General features: G+C 46.6%; 1 protein-coding gene across 1 annotated transcript in view; it reads left to right on the forward strand.

Annotated features, from left to right (window-relative positions):
* Positions 1 to 13,224: 13,224 nt before the first annotated feature.
* The window catches only part of ajap1 (adherens junctions associated protein 1), a gene marked incomplete at both ends in the record, with an annotated part of 42,830 nt that continues 33,906 nt past the window's right edge, over positions 13,225 to 22,148 (forward strand). The window contains one exon of the mRNA XM_079742527.1: positions 13,225 to 13,253. Within this exon, the coding sequence (XP_079598653.1) occupies positions 13,225 to 13,253 (29 nt within the window). The remainder of the gene's footprint in view (positions 13,254 to 22,148) is intronic.

Consider the following 22,148-nt stretch of genomic DNA (forward strand, 5'->3'; position numbering starts at 1 on the left):
TTGGATAGCAGACTTTGCATGTGGGGCTCTTTTTCATGAGCTGATCAGTACCCAAAGTGCCCTGAGCATGCTAAGTAATATTTTCTATGGTCAAATTAGGAAAGCCTTTGCATTTTCATTATTATGAGTGTTACCAACTGGTCGTCGATGTTTGTCAGTTTGCATTTCTTGGAAAAATGACCAAAATATGCGAGATTTCCACTTTCACAAAGCTCATTGTTCATTTTTAAAATGAGTCCTTCAGCAATGTATTTCTTAGGAAAGCACATATAAACTGTGGCCTTCACGTTACAGGATTTGTATCAGCAGTTGATGGAGTATTCTGTACTTATTGGCAGAGGTTTGTCAACACAAACACCGCAACACCCTGTGGCCTGTCTCTGTGTATATTTGCCCATTCCTACAACAACCTGCAGTGTTTGCGAAGCACCCAGTGAAGAGTGAATTAAAAAACTAATGTTTAATGCCAATGCTTTTTTTGCAGTCCATCATCTTTTTACATTGAGATAGATTCTGACCTTAACCGTTAACCGCCTTGAAACAACGCTTCCTTATCTTCATCGTTAGGTATTAAACACAAACGCTGTCTGTCCCTGTCCTCATGTTTGATGGCTCAATAGAGGAAACAAGCTATCCTGCACCAAACCATCTGCAGAATCCCTCCATGTGTTGCTTTCAGCACAGTTTCGACATGGTGTTCACTCAATACCAGTTATATAAAAATACACGTCCTAGGATTGCGTCGTATGTAATCTCCTCACCTTGTTCACCGAGTGTGAAAACGTATTCATGTAGCACTTACAGACTACTCCAAATGTGATTGTATGCTTTAATTGTACTAGGTCCCACTTGGTCCCACTCGCTTTGGATAAAAACATCGTTCAAGTGGCTAAAAGCAAACGTGGATACCGCCGGTGCATTCCTTTACAGCACGAGCCGTGATTAGTTTTCATCCTCTGCTCTCCAATCGGATTAGGGTAATCTAATTGGAGTCGGTGATGGATCTGACGAGGTTTGTGACCCGCTCCGCCGTCGCACTCCCGGAGCCTCCCGTTGAGGCGATGCAGAGCGATGGGAAAGAGAGGGAGAGAGAGAGAACATAGGCCTGGTCCTTGCTGTAGAGCCCCAGGCCCTGCTGTCCAGCTCTGGTGTCCCCGCCCGGGTGCTGTCTGGCTGGGTGTCGGCCGGTAGGGAGGATGGGTGTAGCCGTGCATCGTCATGGGTGTAGTGTCACGAGTGTTATGTACGTGTAAGAGTAGGTTGATGTCTTTGGTTGCTTTTAGAACAGCCGCCTCTGTGATTGCGCCATTCATTGAAGAGTGGTTCGGACAAAGTAGAAATACCTTTATGGTACACGCTAAATCATCTTTACCTATATTTACGCTGGGAAAGGCTGAGCATCAGAGGCTCTTTTTCATTAGCTAATCAGCCCCCAAACATGCCAAGTACCACAGCATGCTCATTAATATGACTTGCTAAGTAACCGAGCACGCAATATACCCAAATATGCTACATACTCAAACAAGTAAAATAAATAATATCACACCTATGATAATAGGATATGTCGTTGCAACAAACTTTTCAGGAAATAGATTACAGCGATCCAGAGAGCATCAAACCAGAAAAGAAAATATTAACACAGTGGAAGCCGGCAGCATCCGTTAACCCACATTGGTTAAAAAGACAGAGAGAGAGTAGAGCTAAGTAGGAAGTGGATAATGTTGCATAAATCAACTGAAGGACTCGTATGAGCTTCAGATGAGCTGGCAGACGTGATGTTTGGAAGAGGAAAACTACAGCTTTAAGGGTCGTGTTATTTCCAAATGCCAACTTAAGCGTTACTTAGGAGGAAGAGGAAAAGTTCAGCCGCAAATTATCTTAACTCCCGCTCAGTGACATTTAATTTATTGCTCAGCGGCAAAGTGATTTTAAATCACCTAAAAACCTATCCGGGAGGGTAATCCATTAGTGCTGCTCCAGAGGAACACAAATACGTCCTACACACCTGCTGGGCCAGAGCTAGCGGAGAATGACCCGGAGGAGGCAGAATGGCTGAGAGGAAGTACAGTAAAGGGGCCTCTCACAATGCGGCATACTATTGGTCTTGTAGGATTTATCGGATGTCTTCCTATGCCAGTTTGCCCCACTGTGCGAGTTCGAGTGAGTCTACGACCGTGAAATATTGTCAAAATCAAAACAGAAAAATTGCACCACGTCTGCAGGGTGCCCTTAGGCAACCCAGTAGTTGCTGAGCTCTTCCTCTCTCTCGATGTGACCATTTGTCCTCTGGGCCGAGTTAATCCTGCTAAGTATTTGGTCAATTCCAAAATCATTCACTTTGAGCATCTGGATTTCTGCGGTTGTGCATCCAGAGTCGTCGTTCCGCCTGCCCCTTCTCACACAGTATCCTTTAACCTTCTTCCCAGGAGTTCTCAGCTCATGACGGAAATCCGGGAATGTACGCTCCGAATGTGTGTGATTGGCGAGAGAGAAGAGCGGGACTTGTCCAGATGTCAGTCTCCTTAAGGTATTTTGGATATTGCTTTGTCAAATTCTTTGTCAAACTCAGTATTTACCCTCCTTGTCTTTGTTGTTGTTTTTGTCTTCTTCCTGCTCCGGGGAACGGTCACTGGCATGACCAGCACATAGTAGGTAAGCGAATGGAAAGTGTGTTGCAGCTAGACCCGGAAAAAACACTTCATGACCCTCACTCAGCCTACTTTACTCTCTCCATCACCATTCATACCTGCTGCAGCAGGACTCCGACCAGAGTCAATCATGTGTGGGATTGGCCCTGTTAGCCCTCCCCGTTCCCCTTCTTCGGCTAGTCACCAAGGGCCTCACCGGGGTAAGCTACGACTGGCCGGTTATTTGGGCAAAGTGGCGCTTCGATATCCAGAGTGAGGGGCGATCCTCAGAGTGAAAGTTTTTTTTATAACATTTGTCTTTTGATATGTGGCTCGTGTCAAGAAAAACAAGCGGAAAATGAGGGTGAGGCAGGCTGAAGCAGGCTATGGAGGTGCGCTCAGTGTTGCTCCGGCACTCTGTTCTCATAACACAAACAAGGGGGAGGTTAATGCTATTATAAACCCCAGTCATTTGAATAAGAATGAGTTTTATTTGGCGCCAGCAATACGCTCTGGAACGAAGGCAATCTAGAGGCGCGCCAACTAGATACCGCCATCTCCTTTAATCAAATAAGAAAAGATATTGCGAGGAGTTTAAGACAACATGCCAATGAAAGTTGACATCTTCTGCTTTTCTCTCTCTCTCTCTCTCTCTCTCTCTCTCTCTCTCTCTCTCTCTCTCTCTCTCAGTTTCGGGTGTTATGCAACGGAAGAGATAAAGGAACAACATACCAGCAGACTCTAATGTCTCTGGCGACAGCTTGTTTCCAACATCCAGACAGCATGTTGAAACGAGGCAGCCTGTTACGTTTGTCGCCTCGACATGTTCCCATGGCTAGAGACATGTATAGATAGATATGATAAGCTTGTAGATAGGATGTCAAGATGGACACAGGAATAGAGGAACAGACTGGTAGACGTACTGGCTGATTGACAAAAAGACTGGCATTACACACAGACAGTAACAGATATGGCACACGATTCTCCTTCCTCGTGTTCTTATCTTCTTTATCGAATAATCAATTATCACATTCTGTCGTCTCTCTCTCTCTCGCTCGTTCGCTCTCTCCATCTCTCTCGCTCGTTCGCTCTCTCTCCATCTCTCTCGCTCGTTCGCTCTCTCCCCATCTCTCTCTCTCTGTCTCCCTCGTTCTCTCTCCCTCTTGCTCGCTCTCTCTCCGTCTGTCTCCCTCGTTCTCTCTCCCTCTCGCTCGCTCTCTCTCCATCTCTCTCTCCATCTCGCTCTAAGTTATGTACGCCCGTGTTTTCTTTCCCCCGCGCCGAGTGTTACGCTTGTTTCCATAGCGATGACTTTCCCGGGCTCCCACGCGGCTTCACCTCCTCCAGGTAGTCTACTCGGCGGAGCTATCGCCACGGCGACACTGTTTTACCGGAGGATTCCTCGTCATCATGGCGGGCGGCAAGTGTCCTTGAGTGGTGCTCCGATGCATTTTTAATCGGAAACGGCTTCAAAAAACACTGGGGGTTATGAAGGTGGTGTAAGATACACACTAGCACACTTGAACCGGGCAGCTCACCTGAGAGACGGACTGCTCTTTGTCAATATTTAATAAATCACGTGATAACATTACAATACATGCAATGTTATACGCCGGTTATATAGCACAGATATACAAGAGAATCAATGTGAGGATATTACAAAGACTATTTTACCCTGGTTAAAAATGCGTCCTTTAATGACAAAGCCTACAGACAGGGTTCTGAATGCGTTATTCTGAGGTGCCCTACATACCAGTGCACCCCACTGCGTGGGTGAGTCCAATCAGCTCGCAGCCATGTCATACCTGTCAAGTAAAAGCCCCCCATTTACCTCCTCGTCAGCTGGCATATGTTTCTACCTCTACTTTCAGCGGCGTGTCCAGACTAATTTAATAGGGGGGGGGGGGGGGGGGGGGCGGCGTTGGCCGAATAACACAGGGGGAGGGGGGGGGAAGACCAGAGCACCATACCCAGCCGTTGCAGAGCTGTGCCGAGTATGTATACTCTATTAACCATTAACTTATTTTAATTAAATGCCAGGTTCAGTACGGTTGGCCAATCACACGAGCCCCACGTTTTTTTTGTGATAATAAACCAATGAGCAGCAAAGACGTGGTCAGTGTCCCCAGGAAGTTATTTATAATTGTTTCATGTCCTGGGATGAGCAGCACTACACCTTGAGGTCATATCTTATCATAGTTATTAATTTAGATAAAACCAGTTACCACGAGAAGACGATAACATTCCATGACGCTACAATATACAATTCAAAGACAAGAAACAATTTTTAATTATTGCCCAACTCACCAAGCATGTGACACACACACACACACACACACACACACACACACACACACACACACACACACACACACACACACACACACACACACACACACACACGCAAGTTCCCCTATACTAACAGTATGAGTACAATATGAATTTGAACATTGAATAGTAAAGCCATTCTCTTGGCACAATAGGGTTAATAGGATGATTGTATGGTATCTTCTTTTAACCATCGGTGTCTGATATCTTCTATTAGCATCTAATTCAGCAGTGGCAGATACGTTTCGTGATCTGCGGCGGGTTATAATTTCACAATCACAAGACGTTTTATCATTACTATAATTGCATTTGATAATAGCCTTGTTCTTGACGAATCATTTTGTAGATGTTTACACTATATAGCGGTCAATTACCGTCAGGCATTGCTAATGATGATTAGCAAAAGGAAAAAGGATTAACATGGCTAATCAGATAATGAGACAAATGATCAACAAACAAACAAAAGACCTGCTAGAGAGCACGGTGAAAAGCCATGGTGCAATTTTTTGTGTATTAATAGCAAAGGGACGTCGCTGTATCCCCTCCATCTAGTCGGAGTGCCATCAATCCCTTATGACGGTTAGTCATTAAAAAACGCATCAACGCGTCAACCGTTGAAGATGAACGCGTTGAGGAGTTGAAGCGTGCTGTATGTTTGTCTATATTGTGCTCACACTGACTCCACTAAGCCTCTGGGCCCACACAGTTGATTAGACCAGTACTGAAATAAAAATGACTTGTGCATTCACTGATGGATAGGACGAGGTCAAACCGAAATCGATTGTGTTCGGAAGAGCAGATTCCTTGATGCATTCGGTCATGGAGCATCCTAATCGAATTGAATGTGGAAGATTTACAGCCCCGTATTTACGAATTAACATTACTAGTGATTTGAGTTTTTATACGGTTACACTTCTTCGTTCATCCCGTGATGATGTCATGCGGGCCTACTGTAGATCACATGACCATGGCAGCCCTTCATCTCCTTCGAGTGTCCCCCGGGTTTGGTACGAGACACCCCATCACCCAGTGAGTCATTGAAGTCACAGTGTTCTCTCTTTCAACCTCAAAAACAGTCGCAAGACAAAAAAACAAGACAAACCAAAACAGACAAATTCGTTTTTTTTAAAATGTATGGAAGACTGGCCACCATAACAAAAACGTTTTTTCATGTCATTGCATGCTCGAATGCCTGAGGCGGAAAATGATGCCTTTCACATCTGTACCATCCTTTTACACACATATTCCTGTCGCTATGGATATACCTCTTCCCCATGTATCAAGTAAGCCCTGAATGGAAGCTCTGTCGTTTTCACAGTACATAACGTGCCTAATTTTGTTGTCGTTGCCAGTAGTATCTGTGTGTTACAGATGGCTCATCCTTTACGCTTAAACAGCACAGCAAAAGAGAAGACATTACCTTCGGGCCAAAAACGGGATACGTAAGATGGAAGTAAGCTAATTGCGTTCTCCTCCATTACAACATATGGCATTTTCCTGAAAACACTGGGCCACCAGTGGGCATGTGCCCAGCATCAGATTTGATGTGTGTCACACTCACTGCACAGTGTGTGTGTCCGCATGTGTATGTGGGGGAGAGCATGTACAATTGCATTAACAGTCGGGTTAGTGTCCGTATGCGTATGCCTGTATGTAAATGTGTGTGCCAGTGTGTTTGTTCCCTGTCAACGCTTATGTGCATGATTGTGTGTGTGTGTTGGCGCATGATGCAACTGTGTGTACATGTGTGTGTGCACTTGTGTGCGCAAGTGTGTTTGAGTCAATGCTTGTGTGTATGTTTGTGCATGTGTGTTACAAGTATACATCTGTGTGTGTGTGTGTGTGTGTGCGCGTGTGTCGAGGCTTGTGTGCATGTGTCCGTTTGTGTATCCGTGCGAGTCTACAATTATGCAAATACATGTGTTTGTGAGTGCATGGATGTGTCCAGGTGTTTGTATTGTACTATATTTGCGTATGTGTTAATGAATGATGCATTCTTGTGTACATGTGTATGTGCATGTGTGTGGGCATGTGTGTTTGTGTCAATCCTTGTGTGTATGTTTGTGACATGTGATACAAGTCTCTGTACAAGTGTCTGCATGTGTGTGTGTGTGTGTGTGTGTGTGTGTGTATAACATGTCTATTCTTGTGTGCATGTCTCCGTTTGTGTATGCGTGTGAATCTACAATCATGCATCAGTATGTTGTATTTGTGTGCATGCATGCATTTTTGTTTGTGTGTGTTTGTGTTTCCATGTGTGTGTTGTATTTGTGACAGTGCATGCCTATGCATCAGTGTTTGTGTTTGTTTCTGTGAGTATCTGTGAGTGTGGGCGGTGTTGCTGTGCGAGGCCAGGAGAGGAGGAAGGGAGTGCAGGCGGTATGGATGTGTGTGTGGACAGCAGTACAGTCTCTGCGGGGAGTGTCTGGTCACACGCTGGAGGACTCGGCTATTCTGCCCCTCGTCCTCGTGTACTCGGTCTACACCCTCCATTAACTCTCGAGAGGTGCTAATATAGACTAACTCCCTCCGATTCCTTCTCATTCTTTATTCTCACAATCATTTCTCTGTCCTAACCCTGCAGACAAACAACACGCCCTCTCTCTTTACAAGTTCTCGAAGTATGCTCTTCATACCAGTTCGCCTCACAAAGCAACTGAAAGACGCTATATACAAACTCGCTTTATCGCTTGCAATAAACTCTATATAATTACTTCCTCGCTGCATTTACTGCCTCTCTAAATCTGCTTGACATAGTACTTCAATGGATATCTACTAACGCAACTTACACAATCTTCTCCATACTAACTTCATCGACTTACTCAGTAACTGTATGGAAACAAACTAAAGGCGTGATCTCTCACCATACAAAGTACCTCATACAAATTATGTACACGCACGCACACGCACGCACACACACACACACACACACACACACACACACACACACACACACACACACACACACACACACACACACACACACACACACACACACACACACACACACACACACACACACACACACACACACACACACATAAACTAACTTCAGGTCCAATTTTAAATGAACAAAAAAAAAAGATTGTTTTGGTTTATTTTGTGAAGAGGAAATGAATATGAATGTACTCAAATACACAAATTCTTCAACAAAAACAAGAGACCTTTTTCAGCGGCGAGCTAATCGTGAGAATAAGAGGCAAGAGGTGACACATTCTCTTTCCTTTGCACCAACCAGAGGGCACAAAGTAGACTTCAAAGGAGCTTCGTCAACAACTTCCAGCTTCAGAGAATGAATCTGAAATGTTTTCTCCACCTAATCCCCAAAATGGCGACGTCTGTTCTGATACAAAGAACGAATACATTACAGGTACAGACGTTCATTCAGAGCTTGTTATGCTAATGTTGTCCTTTGTTGTGCCGCAGTCTTTCTCCCCATAATGAAGTGTGAGGGATCCATGGATCACACAACAGGTTGTGAATGTTGGAAACCACCCCGCCCACTCCAGATGTCCGAAAGGAGGAAACTCCAAATAAATCAACAATGCCCCTAAGCGAGTCAGCCATTTTGTACGGAATGAAACAATAGGGGAAATTAAACCTAGGGGCACAACAAGGAAGGTATTATTAGCAAACTATTTGTACGCATTCATTTTTCATCAGCACTATGCTATAAAATATATTCAATATATGTAAACGGTAAGCATTCAAATAAAAGCATTTAATAAATGTGTGAAAAATAACCAAAATCCACCAAAAGCCTAACAGGGGCAATGAACTTTTAATTTCCCCAACAAACTTTTGAGCTTACCAGTCGGTACCAGTAAAGTGCTCCAGAGAACAGGACCCAGATAACTCACTCGGCAGATTCACTGCCTTTGTGAAGCATAGTCATAGACGGGATTTAGGACATTTGTTATCCCACTGTTTCTCATTTCCGGGACGACCAGTATATTTCCTTTTCCATGTCGGTTATTGGGAAGGTCTTATATTGTATTTTCCCTTTTGTGTGTGTGTGTGTGTGTGTGTGTGTGTGTGTGTGTGTGTGTGCATGTAGGTGCGTGCATGAGTGTGCATGACTATATCTTATAGCCTATATTTCATTTCATGATGTCTTTGGTTGGCCCATATATGTACAAAGCTTCCCAGAGATTCAGTGTCTGACTGTTGCGAACAAATCTTCCCTTTTCTGTAATTTCATATTTTCCTATATGTCTGACAGTTTTATTATTTGGTTTATATTTAGAGGAAGCAAAGACAACACGTGCATGCTATACTGACAGAAAATCATTTCACATTTTATTTCAACTGATTCACACCAATGTGTGATGCTCCCAATCTGCAAATGACAGTTTGGAAACTGTTGGAAATTATGTAGATGTATTCTTTGGCGTCAGAGGGTGTTGGAGCTTGTCTGCCTATAAGTTGTTGGTCTACCTTTGTCACATCTCAGCTAGCTTGATTAACACTTCAACATCAATAAAGAGTTGGCCGGGCATCTGGGATCAAAGACTGGATGGATCTGTATGATGCACATAATGTGTATCGAAGGTTTGTTAACTGAAAATAATAAAGGGAGGGTCGAAGTCTTGCAATTTTAAATCTGACACATTTATTTGACTAAATCATTCTTCATCCTCACACAAAAAGTATATGGCTTCAGTGTATACGACTATTTACCAGCCTATTCATTGATGTCATTGATATATGGCCTGTTCAGCCCTTTGAGACTAAGTGTGATTAAGGGCTGTACAAATAAAATGAATTGAATTATCTTTGGCTGTTATTCACTCTTGTACCCTGATCCACGCAAGTCTATTCTAGTCATGAATGAAGGGATTTTTGCGTTGATTCGTCAAACTAATTTGATGATACGAGATATGGTTATGGCACACATTTGTGTCCTTGTTACAGTCTAATAAAACATGCATTACAATGGATGATGTAAAAAGAGACGTACCGCTTTAAACCTCTTCCGTAACGTTAGTTCACGCTAAGTAATATGCTGTTAATGTTGTCAGATTGCTTATTGCACAGTACTTATGGTAAGGAAGGCTCGGTTAGGAATAATCCATCTCTTGCGCGGGGACTCCATGAGAAGACATTTTGTGGAACAAAGTCGGCCTGTATTTCCCTAGTCGATTATCGTTTCAGATTCAGAGATTACCGGTAGAAGCTCATCCTCTGTAGCTCTAGAAACCCACACTGTGTTGTACTGTGATTCGTGAACAACCAGGGATCAGACGCCCTAATGCAGATGGTATCGGACAGGAGAAGATCCACCAGAAAACACATTGATGTCTTAAACACGCGTCATATTTGGGATGTTTGAGATCGTGCATCAGGAGATCCACCTCTGTGTGTTCAGCCTGTGGGGAGGGTGAGTCACACTACATGTGCATGTTGCCCTGGGGGTCCTAGTATAGGTTGGGTTCACAGATATCTTCGTCTTCATCATATTCAGCTTATGGTACTGCACCAACGGGCTAAGGTGCAGTTAGGGTGTGTGTGTAAGAGGGGGGGGGGGTAAGGTTGTGTGTGTGTGTGTGTGTGTGTGTGTGTGTGTGTATGTGTGTGGGTGTGTGTGTTGGGGGGGGGGGCAAGGTATGTGTGAGAGCTGGAAACACGGGTCAACCTGTGACACCACACCTGTGGAGGGACTGGCTCAGCTGGCCGTTCTGCACACACACACACACACACACACACACACACACCGACTCAGACCCCCACACAAACACCCATAAACACACCGCCTCAGACCCACACACACAACGACTCAGACCCACACACACAGACACACACACGCACCGACTCAGACCCCCCCCCCACACACACACACATATAGACCCACACACACACAAAAACACACCGACTCAGACCTACACAGACTCAGACACACACACAGACTTAGACACACACACCAATCCAAACACACACACCAACTCAAACACACACACACACACCGACACACACAGACTCAGACGCACACACACATACAGACTCAGACACACATGCATGGCACACTTACAGACTCTGGTACACAAGGCAAGCACACAACTAGCACAATGGGGACACAGACACACACCATCGTGACACACTTAGATATGCAAACACCCACACATACATACGCACACACGCTAAACTAGATAACGTGGTGCTCTCCAAAGTAACTAAATAATACATTTTGACTTCACATTTCATCAATTCATTATTCATGACTCATTCTAGTCAGTTATGTCCTATTTGAATTCCCTTCTCCAGCTGAGCAGAAACAAGACAATGAGACAGGACAACAAAGAGGGAAATCTACAGTAAGACAGAAAGACAGACAGACAGCCAGCCAGACCAGAAAGACACACAGACAGACACACAGACACACAGAGCGAGCGAAAAACAATGAAGACAATGTGAGAGCCATGGACAGAGGGAGAAATGACAGCCCCCATCTGTCGGTGCGCTGCCAACAACGGTTTTCCCAGACAGAGGTAGCCGGATCACCGGCTCCGTACCCACTCACTGTACACTACTGATTGGTTCACCAATGAGAAGGCAAGTTGCCCGATCATAGACACTCCATCGGGCTGGTGGGCAAAAGCAATCCCGTACGGCAAGTGTAGAGCACAGAGAGTAGCGTTACACAGAAATAGATTACAGCAATAGGTAACGATTTATTTTGGTCAGTGTTCGCCGTTACTGCTGTTATGGCCCAACAACTCATGGGGTTCAATATGAATTTGCGCGAAAGATTTTTCGAAAACTACACTTACACATCCATGATCAAAAGGTAGGGTTAGGGTTAGTTAGGTATAAAAGTTGAATATACTACACATGTATGCTACACAGTATTTCTGCAAAAGACCGAAAAGGTGAACCAGGTGACAGAGGGACGTCAGCAACTATGTGTTCATCACCACCACATGAAACTTTCTGACTTCGAGGTGCTACAGTCACAGCCTTCGCAATCCCGGAAAAAGCCATGGTGTCATGGATTATTTGCACCTAAAAAAAGGGTTGAAGGACTGTTTAAAAAAAGAAAAAAAAGAATAATCAAGCCAAGACTTTATCTGGTCTTCCACAGGTGTCACTTGAAAGGGGCGACTCAGGTAGTTTTTTGTTATCGGTGTTTGGGAACCACATCCAATAATTTGACTTTAAAGTGACGTCATGCAGGGTGTCAGTAGAGAGAAGCAGGTCGTTAGTCTCTCTCTCTCTCTCTCTCTCTCTCTCTCTCTCTCTCTCTCTCTCTCTCTCTCTCAGCGAGAAGCAGCGAGCAGCAGCAGTTCCAAGAGGACGCGGAGCGGGAGTGACGAGAATAACATTGCACTCTCTGCTCCTTGGATGACAAGCGCTCCTTTCTCCTTCTCCTTCTACCCCCCCCCCCAGGACCGCCTCTCCCGCCCTGCAACTCCTCCGAACAAGTCACCGTCTCACCTCCTCTTTTTCTCTCTCTCTCTCTCTCTCTCTCGCTCTCTCTCTCTCTCTCTCTCTCTCTCTACGCCCGTCTCCTCGTCTTCCTTTTAATCGTAAATGTAGGATACTTTATTGTCTCCCCCCCCCCCCCCCCCCCCTCGCCACCCCTCACTCCCTCCCTCCCATCCCAGAGATGCGCGCAATGAGAAATCTTTAGTCGCCAGTGACTTGTCACAGCAGCAGCGTCGGCAGTTCAACCCGGTTCCGTGTTGAAGACACCACCAAACAGCCCGGGATCTCAGTCAGACATGTTTGGAGATGCTTCTGCCTCCACACATTGACACGTTGGAATCGTGCGCTGTCGTTTAAACACTGAATCCTGCGCTCCGACGCGCGGTTCTGCGAATTACCTTTTTTTTTCTCCCTTAATAGCTGCTTTTTGACCTTCTAGTGGAGTGACATGGATGATTTATGTACGTGCAAAGTTTGACCGACACCAGCGGCCGCGGGGACACCTTGTGCTGTGCGCACAGTGGACCACCTGTCTGCGGATCTGGTGCAAGCGTGCGCCAATGTTGCTCGGTTAATTGAGAGGAGGACGGTCATTCTTTTCGTCCAGGACTCAACTTCAAAGCGATCAGGCATTCCCCGTTCTCTAGTGTTTAGTGGGGGTTTGCAGCCTCGGTGAGAAGGGGATGTTGTTTCCACCGTGCTCATGGATATAGCCCGATAATGATTGTATTATTGACACTTGGAGTAAGGTCCGTCACTTGAGTGTCTCAGCCCTTATCGACTTTTGTGGAAAGCCTTCTAAATGGGAGGATACCTGGAGGACTGACTCGGATTTGGTGTCGAGAGAATGTGGATTAAACGGTGTATAACGCGCAGGTAAGATTTACTTGACGTTTTTTGTTTTTTTTAAAGCATGCCATTCAATTCAGGCACAGATATAATGCCCTTTAGTGGTGTTTTGGGGTTCGACAGGCTGCTGTTGCACATGTATGAACGCCCACGGAGGAAAACATTCTCTTTTTTAACATCTACGCCATCGCAAGTTGTTGGCGAAGGTGCACTGGAATTGATAAATACAGAGCTATTTATTAAACGATCACAACGATATATCAATGTAGGAATGTATTATCACTGTGCCATCTACAAAAGCGCGCGTAATAGTTCGAGTCTGAGTTGCGTTACGATGGTAGAATCTGGGCGACGAATGCAGGGTTTTCATTTTAATGTTTGACAAAATCATTATCAAAAGTGTCTTATTTCTTACGCTGGGGGTCGCCAAATGTACGGCGCAAACGGCACACGCAGACTCACACGCACTGACAGACGTTGTCTGTCTTGCGCGCTCATCCATTTATGCTGTTGCAATTGGTGCACTGTAACACGTTCGATTTATCTATTCACTATAGATTCAACAATCTATATCACGTTTAAAAAGTTTATCCAGTATCTCACGCAAACCAGAGATAAAATGAATCCAAACTTCACCATAATTCAATAATTTAAGTAGTAGGCATACGTCAATCCAAAATCTCAATTAGGCTACGTCATCTCTCTCCAAGTTGCTCCTATTTAAAAAGGAGGGGAATTACTTTTTCTTCCTACTTCAAAATGAGAAAATAAACGTTCTGCAACACTAAGAAACATGCCATGCAGAAACAAAGGCAGCATAAACCATGGCACTGGCACCTAGAACGATTTCTTTGGACTTGGTTCTGTTTTGTTCGAATTGTGGGCACGTCCGCCCACTCACAATGGACCGCGCCAGCCTGTCCACGGAGATTAATGGCAAAGTGAGCAGACAGAGTAGTTAAACTGAAATTAAAGCTGGCAATGGGTGCATTTATGGCCCACATTTCTATCAGACTCGGTCCGTAATGCCTACACAAGATCATTTCAAAACCATTTCCAAACACTGTCACGGGCCGAGGGACATTTATGATAAGAACACAAATCTCTGTATGCCACCACAAGGTGAGCGTGCAGGCTGAAACCTGAGGACCCAGTGAGCTTGTAAAGCCACCATGTGTCCGGCTCCCCACAGATTGTTTTATGAGCTGAACTGGGGTGTACGGCGGTGTCGTCCGCGGGTGATGGCGAGGCGGGCCCTTCTGTGACTCCCTGATCACTTAAGTGGTCCATGTCCTTTCATATACAGGGGCGCTATTTAGTGATGTCACAAATGGACAGAAGCTATCCCGGGTCAACTGTACAACGAGGACAAACAATGGGATTGTTTGACAATGTTTGAGAAGCTGTGGATCAGCCAGTAGTTAACAAATTGTTATAGTTGTGGATACATACTCTACATCTCTACATCGCCTAACTGTGGAACATGTTCAATAAGGAGTACACTTTTACAAAGTATTACTGAAGGAATAAAAACGTCCAAGCTGGATGTATGATTCATTGTAAATGTGACGTCTGAAGTTCTGAAGTCTGAAGTCTTAAACGTTGAGTACATTAACTGAACTGCCTCAGAATATTCCTGGCTCATGCCTCAGACGCCCCTCCACCAACATTAATACTCTTAATGGGATCAGAGACGGATGGAGATGGACTGCGCGCTTATTTCCTCCCAACACCACACCCCCCCAAGCCTGAGCTGTGCGCTTGAAGCACTTGCACGTCACAGCTTGAATCCTGGCAACCACAGTTAGAGCAGCGAATACCAGGGAGCCTTAACAATTCGTCTTTTCTTTTCTTCAAAGCAAAGCCACATGCCTGACCTATACAAACAACAAGACCTGCTTCGCTTTGACCCCTTAGCAACGCATCCCCACTCCCGATAGCTCAATGTATGGACTGACACAGGATTGATGACTTAACTTTGATTGATTAAAGTGTGGCTCTCCTGGCTCGGAGGGGAAAAAACAATCAACAGTCTTCCCCCTTCATGAAAACAAACAGTCTTAAGAGTCACGTACCGCGACCCCACTCTGAAATGGCTATTATACAGACAACAAATGAGAAAGAATGGCTTCGGGGCTGGCTAGGGACCGGGCTGCCAGTAGCGGTGTACATCGCAGGTATCCCACCGTTTGTTCTTAATCGGCAAAACTCAGTGCATACAAAATAATGTCTGCCCGTGGAGTCTGCATGCACGTCTCAGACGTGTTCATGTTGAGGAGGATTCGGGTGTCACGCCATACGCGTTGTTCTCCGTTCACTGTGGGTGTGTTCGGTGAGGGTTTCCTCATGTTAGCCGTAATGACACAGAGCAGGCGCACTCGGATCCGTGCGGAGCGACAAGGGGATTAACGACATATGCTGGGACATGTGATCTTCGAGTGACTCAATGATTAGCTGCTACTGATATCAGCTGGGGGGGTAGTCTGTACCTCGCCTCAGTCTCTGAGTTGTAAGGCAGCCAGCACTCTTACGTCTAGATGGGCGATGCTTGGGTGATGGTGTCTTCCCAACACTTTCCTCCCCCAGAATTTTCTACGACATATAGAGAGCTATGGGTAATACCCTTTCGGATGAGAGTCAAACCCCCTAAACTAGGGGTGTCAAACTCATATGACGTTGCGAGCCACGAAGACCAAGTGCTCCTTCATCGGTATGATGTTGTATGCGGATGATGTTGTATGGTTAATATATATTTCTCTTTAATTAAATCCTATTTTATCACAGTTTGACACCTAAAAACAAACAATCCGGAATGAGACAAGTAAACGTTAATAGTAAAACGTGTAGTTGGGAGAGTAAGGAAATATATCTTTTAACGGTATATGCGATATGAGTAACCGTGCAGTGCAATGGCTCTCTCCTTTAGCTGCTATGGTCGGTCCCCTGCTGGGTCCCTGCTTCGCTTCACTAGTTCTCCATCTTCCTGGGAAGTCTATAGTGTTGCTGGGCGACCTGCTGCTGGCTGCTCTTAGAACCAGAATTCACCAAAGTGCCTCAATCCCGTCACGACTAGCCGTGGCGGAGAGTGACAGAGTGGGAGAGCGTTGGATCGATATTTGGCTCAGCCGGTGGCAGCTCTCTCTCTCTGTGAGGCCAGGGACTCTGTGGGTTTCCGCACCTTTGTCTCTTTTGGGCTGTATGGAAAGCAAACCCATACAAAATTAAGTTCTGCTCTTGGGGATTATGTGTGTTCGATATTTGGTTATCTTCTTGCTGGTAAGATGTCCATAGGTTAGGTTATGTAAATTCAGATGTTTTCTGGATATTTAATTAGATAAGATGGCATTTTCTCGATCCCTGATGGGAAATTGGTGTTTTGCCAGGATGCTGAATTGCAAACGAGTGGATCTTTTTTTTTGTATTTTCATAAACCTATTGAATATATCTTTGAGAGTGGGCAGTGTCTGTCAGACGATCACAGTGAACCAATGGAGGCTGAATAGCATAGATACTCGCGTCAAATACATGACGCATAATACATAAACACAACTCATACTCGTTAATCACATGTATTACTGTTCCCAGCATTGACTCATCCCCCCAAAAGAGAGGAGTAGATACGATAAGCTTGACACCAATACAAAAGCAAAAGCCCAATATATAGCTATAAATCAAACGTTTGGCGTTCTCCACCTCTTTGTGTGAATTGAGTGGAGGAGTTCAGCGGGCTTCTAACCTGGGGCGTTGGACATCCATTGGGGCCATCCGTTCTCACAATGAAGCACACACAGACATTGTAAGACTCTTAGAAATGAAAGCGTTCAACCAGCACCCCATATATCAAAAGGTGTGGGTTACCTACAGCTCCGGCAGGCCCACAGACCCACGCTTACCTCATCATTCACAGCCGCTGCGTACACCCCCTGCGGTGTCTTATTGTGACTCAAGCACAGAGCAGACTAAGCATGGGGCAAAGCTCCCACGACCACGCCTGACATGCAGGACCTGGCCTGCGCGGCCGCTCGGTTTAAGGGTAATCTGGCACCAAGCAGTCCTGCTTTGTTGTAGCAGTGGAGCTCCTGAGGGGAGATGGCACCTAGCCTTGGCCGGGAACCAGACACTGATTTCTACAGGGGAAAACTCATTCCTGCGAGTGGGTGAAGCCTTCAGAAGGGGGATTTTGTATTGTGTATTTCTACAGTTGGTAGTAGTGTTTCACTGTCCCTGCTGCCGAGCATGTGATCGCCCAAAATACGCGCTTACAGATCCACGCTTCAAGCCACATGATTGGTAGAAACAAATACAGAAGCAAGATAAAGTTAAACCCGCCACGTTCACCGAGATTAGAGCTCGCCTGCCATCAGACTTCCGACATATCAATCTAAAGTCTGATCGGTGAAACTAGTTCCATGGTAAAACATAGGCCCCTCCCTCCCAATCATTTCCCTTTCCTGCCAGCACAGACTCGGCGCGTGGGTGCATTCAGGCGGCTTCCCCCAGCCTCTTATGTCGTGATTGAAGGAGTGCAAACAACTTAAGCCTCAAGCCTCCAACCGACGACTAAAGAGCAGCTCTTTACGCACACTTGAGACATTTCCTTGATCTACGCGTCTCCTTCCAGAAGGATGTAGTGTGTGTTCAGTTGAGCGTCTGTTCAGCGAGGAGACAGATTACAGTTACGCTGATGGAGGGGTTTACCCCCGGTGCAAACAAAGAACTTTCCAGAACGTTCCGGAGCAGTTTGGGCCATTATAACATCGGCTGACTGTCAAATGCTCCCAACACTAAGTCTCTTTTGCGTCAAACTAGCGGAGGCTGAGAGCGATGGTTACTGCGGGCCGGTCCCTGGGACATATACATCAGAGGGTCCCGGGACAGCGCTGGCACCCTGATGGCCTCCGGCAGGGTTATTAGCCAGGTCTCTCTGGGGCGTGATGAAACTCATTGGCAGTGAAAGAGGGGAGAGGAGGGATACGCCCTCTGAGCACTGCCTGCCCTCCTGAGACTTCAGTGGTGCAACTGGAAGAGAAAAAGTGTGTGTGTGTGAGTGTGTGTCCTTTCACATCTGTGTCCAGTTGTCTCTATATATGTTTGTGTGTATACTAGGCGAGTCATTGTGTGTTTTGTGTGTTTAACGCCAAGCTGAAAGGTAGTGCAGTCGGATGTGTGAAGCCTACCTGTAGGCGGTCTAGAACAAGACCCTTCCAAAGCCAACCTGCTTCTTAACAGCAGGTATCCAAACTCAATGTCAGTGTGTGCCACAGTGTGAGTGTTGTGCTGAAGCCAGCCGTGTGTGTGTGTGTGTGTGTGTGTGTGTGTGTGTGTGTGTGTGTGTGTGTGTGTGTGTGTGTGCGTGCTTGCGCGTGCATCCGTGTGTGTGCATTGTTTTTGCACGCAGTGAAGAGAAAAAGCCCCCTGCACTTAGCGGTTTGTGCAGTGGCTGACCCCGGGACACTCCTCACCAGGCCCCACCGACGCAGCACAGTGCCTCTCCCGGATGCTCCATTAACCCCTGATCCAGAAGAATCCAAGCCCCCCCCCCCCCCCCCCCCCCCCCACAGGGACCATAGAGCCAGACAACCATCAATTACTCCACAGGTGCCCAAGGGCCCCTGCCTATGGAGGGGGCGAGCCTGTAGGATGGCTAATGCACAGTTAAGCCTGGCACCCCCGGCCCTCCAGAACTCCTGGTAACCTGCTGCTCCCCCCCGCCTTCCCTTAGGGGGGGGGGGGGGAATTGATAATGGGACACGTGTGTGTGTGTGTGTGTGTGCGAGTGTGTGTGTGTGCATGCGTGTGTGTGTGTGTGATACATTCTGATGGATAGGCATCCCTTTCCTATGGATAGGTAACCCAGACCCCCTGTGGGCCTGACCAGGGATTGATGTGTGTGGATGGGAAGAGGGGGAAATACATAATTGATGGAAGAATGGATGGATGAATAGGTGATACATGGATGGACAAACAATGTGTGGCTTGATGGAGGACAGAGTTCTGGTTGGTTGGTTACATGGACGCATGTGAACAAGTGCCTGGTAAGAAAACCGGGTTGATTTCTTTACCACAGAGGAGGCATGTAACGGTTCCAGTAGGATCTGCTTTCTGATTGAAAGATGAATTTAAAGATTTCCATAAATTTCACAAAGCGGCTGCGACCGTGACACACCATTGCTTAAACCATGTACCTCAGGAATATCTTATTCGTTTCTCATGAGGGTCATTACCCCAGTTCCAGGTGCTCATCAGTCCACCAGTCTCTCCAGTCCTCCCCACGCATCAGGAAGAAATTCTTGGTTTCAGAACCCAGCCGCTATCACATGCTTGTCTTGATTGCGTGTGCGCACCCACTGGATGAGAGCTGTGTGTGTGTGTGTGGGGGGGGGGGGGGGGGGGGCTCCGATGTGAGTCATGGCGCTGGGGGTTCATTGCGATCGATAGCCCCTCCAAAGTATCCTTCACAGCCGCTGCCGCTAACAGTCTGAGAGTGGTGTCCCTGGGGAACACCGCCTCACCACCACAACAGCTCTGGATGAGCTGCAGGCCGGGGGGTTCTCACCTTTGACTAAAGCAGCCAGCCATCTCTCTCTCTCTCTCTCTCTCTCTCTCTCCCCTGACTCTCTGCTTAGTCTCTCTCTCTCTCTCTCGCTCTCTCTCTCTCCCCTGACTCTCTGCTTAGTCTCTCTCTCTCTCTCTCTCTCTGCTTAGTCTCTCTCTCTCTCTCTCTCTCTCACCCCTGACTCTCTGCTTAGTCTCTCTCTCTCTCTCTCTCTCTCCCCTGACTCTCTGCTTAGTCTCTCTCTCTCTCTCTCTCTCTCCCCTGACTCTCTGCTTAGTCTCTCTCTCTCTCTCTCTCTGCTTAGTCTCTCTCTCTGTCTCTCTCTCTCTCTCTCTCTCTGCTTAGTTTCTCTCTGTCTCTCTCTCTCTCTCTCTCTCTCTGCTTAGTCATTCTCTCTGTCTCTCTTTCTCTCTCTCCCTCTCTCTCTCTCTGTCTCTCTCTCTCTGTCTCTCTTTCTCTCTCTCTCTCTCTCTCTCTCTCTCTCTCTCTCTCTCTCTCTCTCTCTCTCTCTCTCTCTGTCTCTCTCTTCTCTCTCTCTCTCTCTCTCTCTCTCTCTCTCTCTCTCTCTCTCTCTCTCTCTCTCTCTCTCTCTCTCTCTCTCTGCTTAGTCTCTCTCTCCCTCTATTGAGGGGGTCAAGGGCGGAGGCAACGAATGAGATCTTCCTCTCCTTCCCGGGTGGCGCCGTCCTAGCCGGCCCTCTGGCGCTGCGGGGTGTCGTTCCCCCCCCCCCCCCCCCCCCTCGGTGTCCGACCTCCCCCAGTGGGTCTCCTCCCTCTCTCCGCCCGGGGGGACGGAGGACGTTTTGTCGCATGCGGTAATTAACCAGACAACACTCTCTGAAGCTCCCCGGCTCTGCCCCTCCTACATCCCTCCTAGTATTTTACTCATTTACTTTTCCACTTGCAGTGGATGCAGAGGCATGTCATTAAAACAGCAGGCAGAGGGGCGTAGGGGAGTAGGGGAGTAGGGAGTCATGCCTACCGTTTGGGATGTGGACATTGGGGATCGAACCCAGTTCCTTTCGCCTGGGAGTCAAGCACCCCTGGCTGTCAGGCATCCCTCTTTTCTTTTACTGTCTTTTCATCAATTATTATGGGCCCAGAATTATAACAGGCCAGCAGCAAACTGCCTCCCAATCCACACACACACACACACACACACACACACACACACACACACAGCGAGCTCAGTCCAGGCATCCAGCCAAGACTGCAGGAGGTACTCCTGGCACCGGGGGCGGTGTGTGTGCGTGTGTGTGTGTGTGTGTGTGTGTGTGTGTGTGTGTGTGTGTTTGTGTGTGTGTGTGTGTGTGTGTGTGTGTATACACCTGGGACAAACTGTTGCCAACGGTAGCTATTTTTCTTCAACTTTTTAAATATAAACCTGATTACATCATGTTATTACTATTATCTAACATTAACAGAGAATATTTTAATAATTTCCTATCCGTCAAAAGATTAACCAAAACTGTCAATTTGTTCGAAAAGAAAATCCTGACCACACAAATATAAGATAAGTTAACACAACTATAGACTCACCATTCTTATTCCTACGAGGAGAAACACTGCACATGAGGCCATTCAGGGAAATGCCTCAGTAGGGCAGAGATTGTACATGCAAGCGGGGGCTCCCCCCAGAAACCTTCAGTTAGAGACCATCAATAAGGCTGAGGAATCCTCAGAGATAAACGGCCATCTCACTCTCTTCAAACACCAGGGTTCTGCCGCTGCTCAAGCCCACTCTTCTCCAAAACTCTTCCCTCTACGACTGCCCACGCCAGACCTCCGTCTGGCGTGGGCAGTCGTAGAGGGATGAATTGTGGAGGGAGGGAGGGAAGCCATGTAGAAAACGACATAATATAAAAGTAGATCTTTACCATCTGAAAATGAATGAGAGCAAGTGGTTGGTGGCTGCTACCCGACTCACGAACCCCTCTACAAAAACAGAAACTGGAACGTGGAGACTGCAGAATATTTCTGTTTTTTTTCCTTTAAACCTTTTCATTGTTTTTCATGTAGAAAGGAAAAGGTCAGGGTGAAGATACTGTATCGGCAGGGACGACCTTCTCCCCGGTCTCTGCACCATGTCGACCTCCAGGAAATGTCTGTTCGCTTTTGTTTGGAGCGCGCAAGACAAGGTCCCGCTTCAGATCCCCTGGGTCGGGGTGTTATTAAAGATGAAATAAGCAGACGATGAAAAGGAGAGAGAAAGGGGTAACCAGAGAGGCACAAGCTCTTCTAGAAGTTTCTGGACGGGTCACTGTGAGGCCGCACGAGACCCAAAGGGGACTTTCTGGACCAATAGGATGGTAGGACAGGGGTTAGGGTAAGGTGTGACTCCCAGTAAGAAGTTTATGGGTTCAAGC

This window comes from Pollachius pollachius (assembly GCF_949987615.1).
Source record: "Pollachius pollachius genome assembly, chromosome: 8".
Classification (NCBI taxonomy): domain Eukaryota; kingdom Metazoa; phylum Chordata; class Actinopteri; order Gadiformes; family Gadidae; genus Pollachius; species Pollachius pollachius.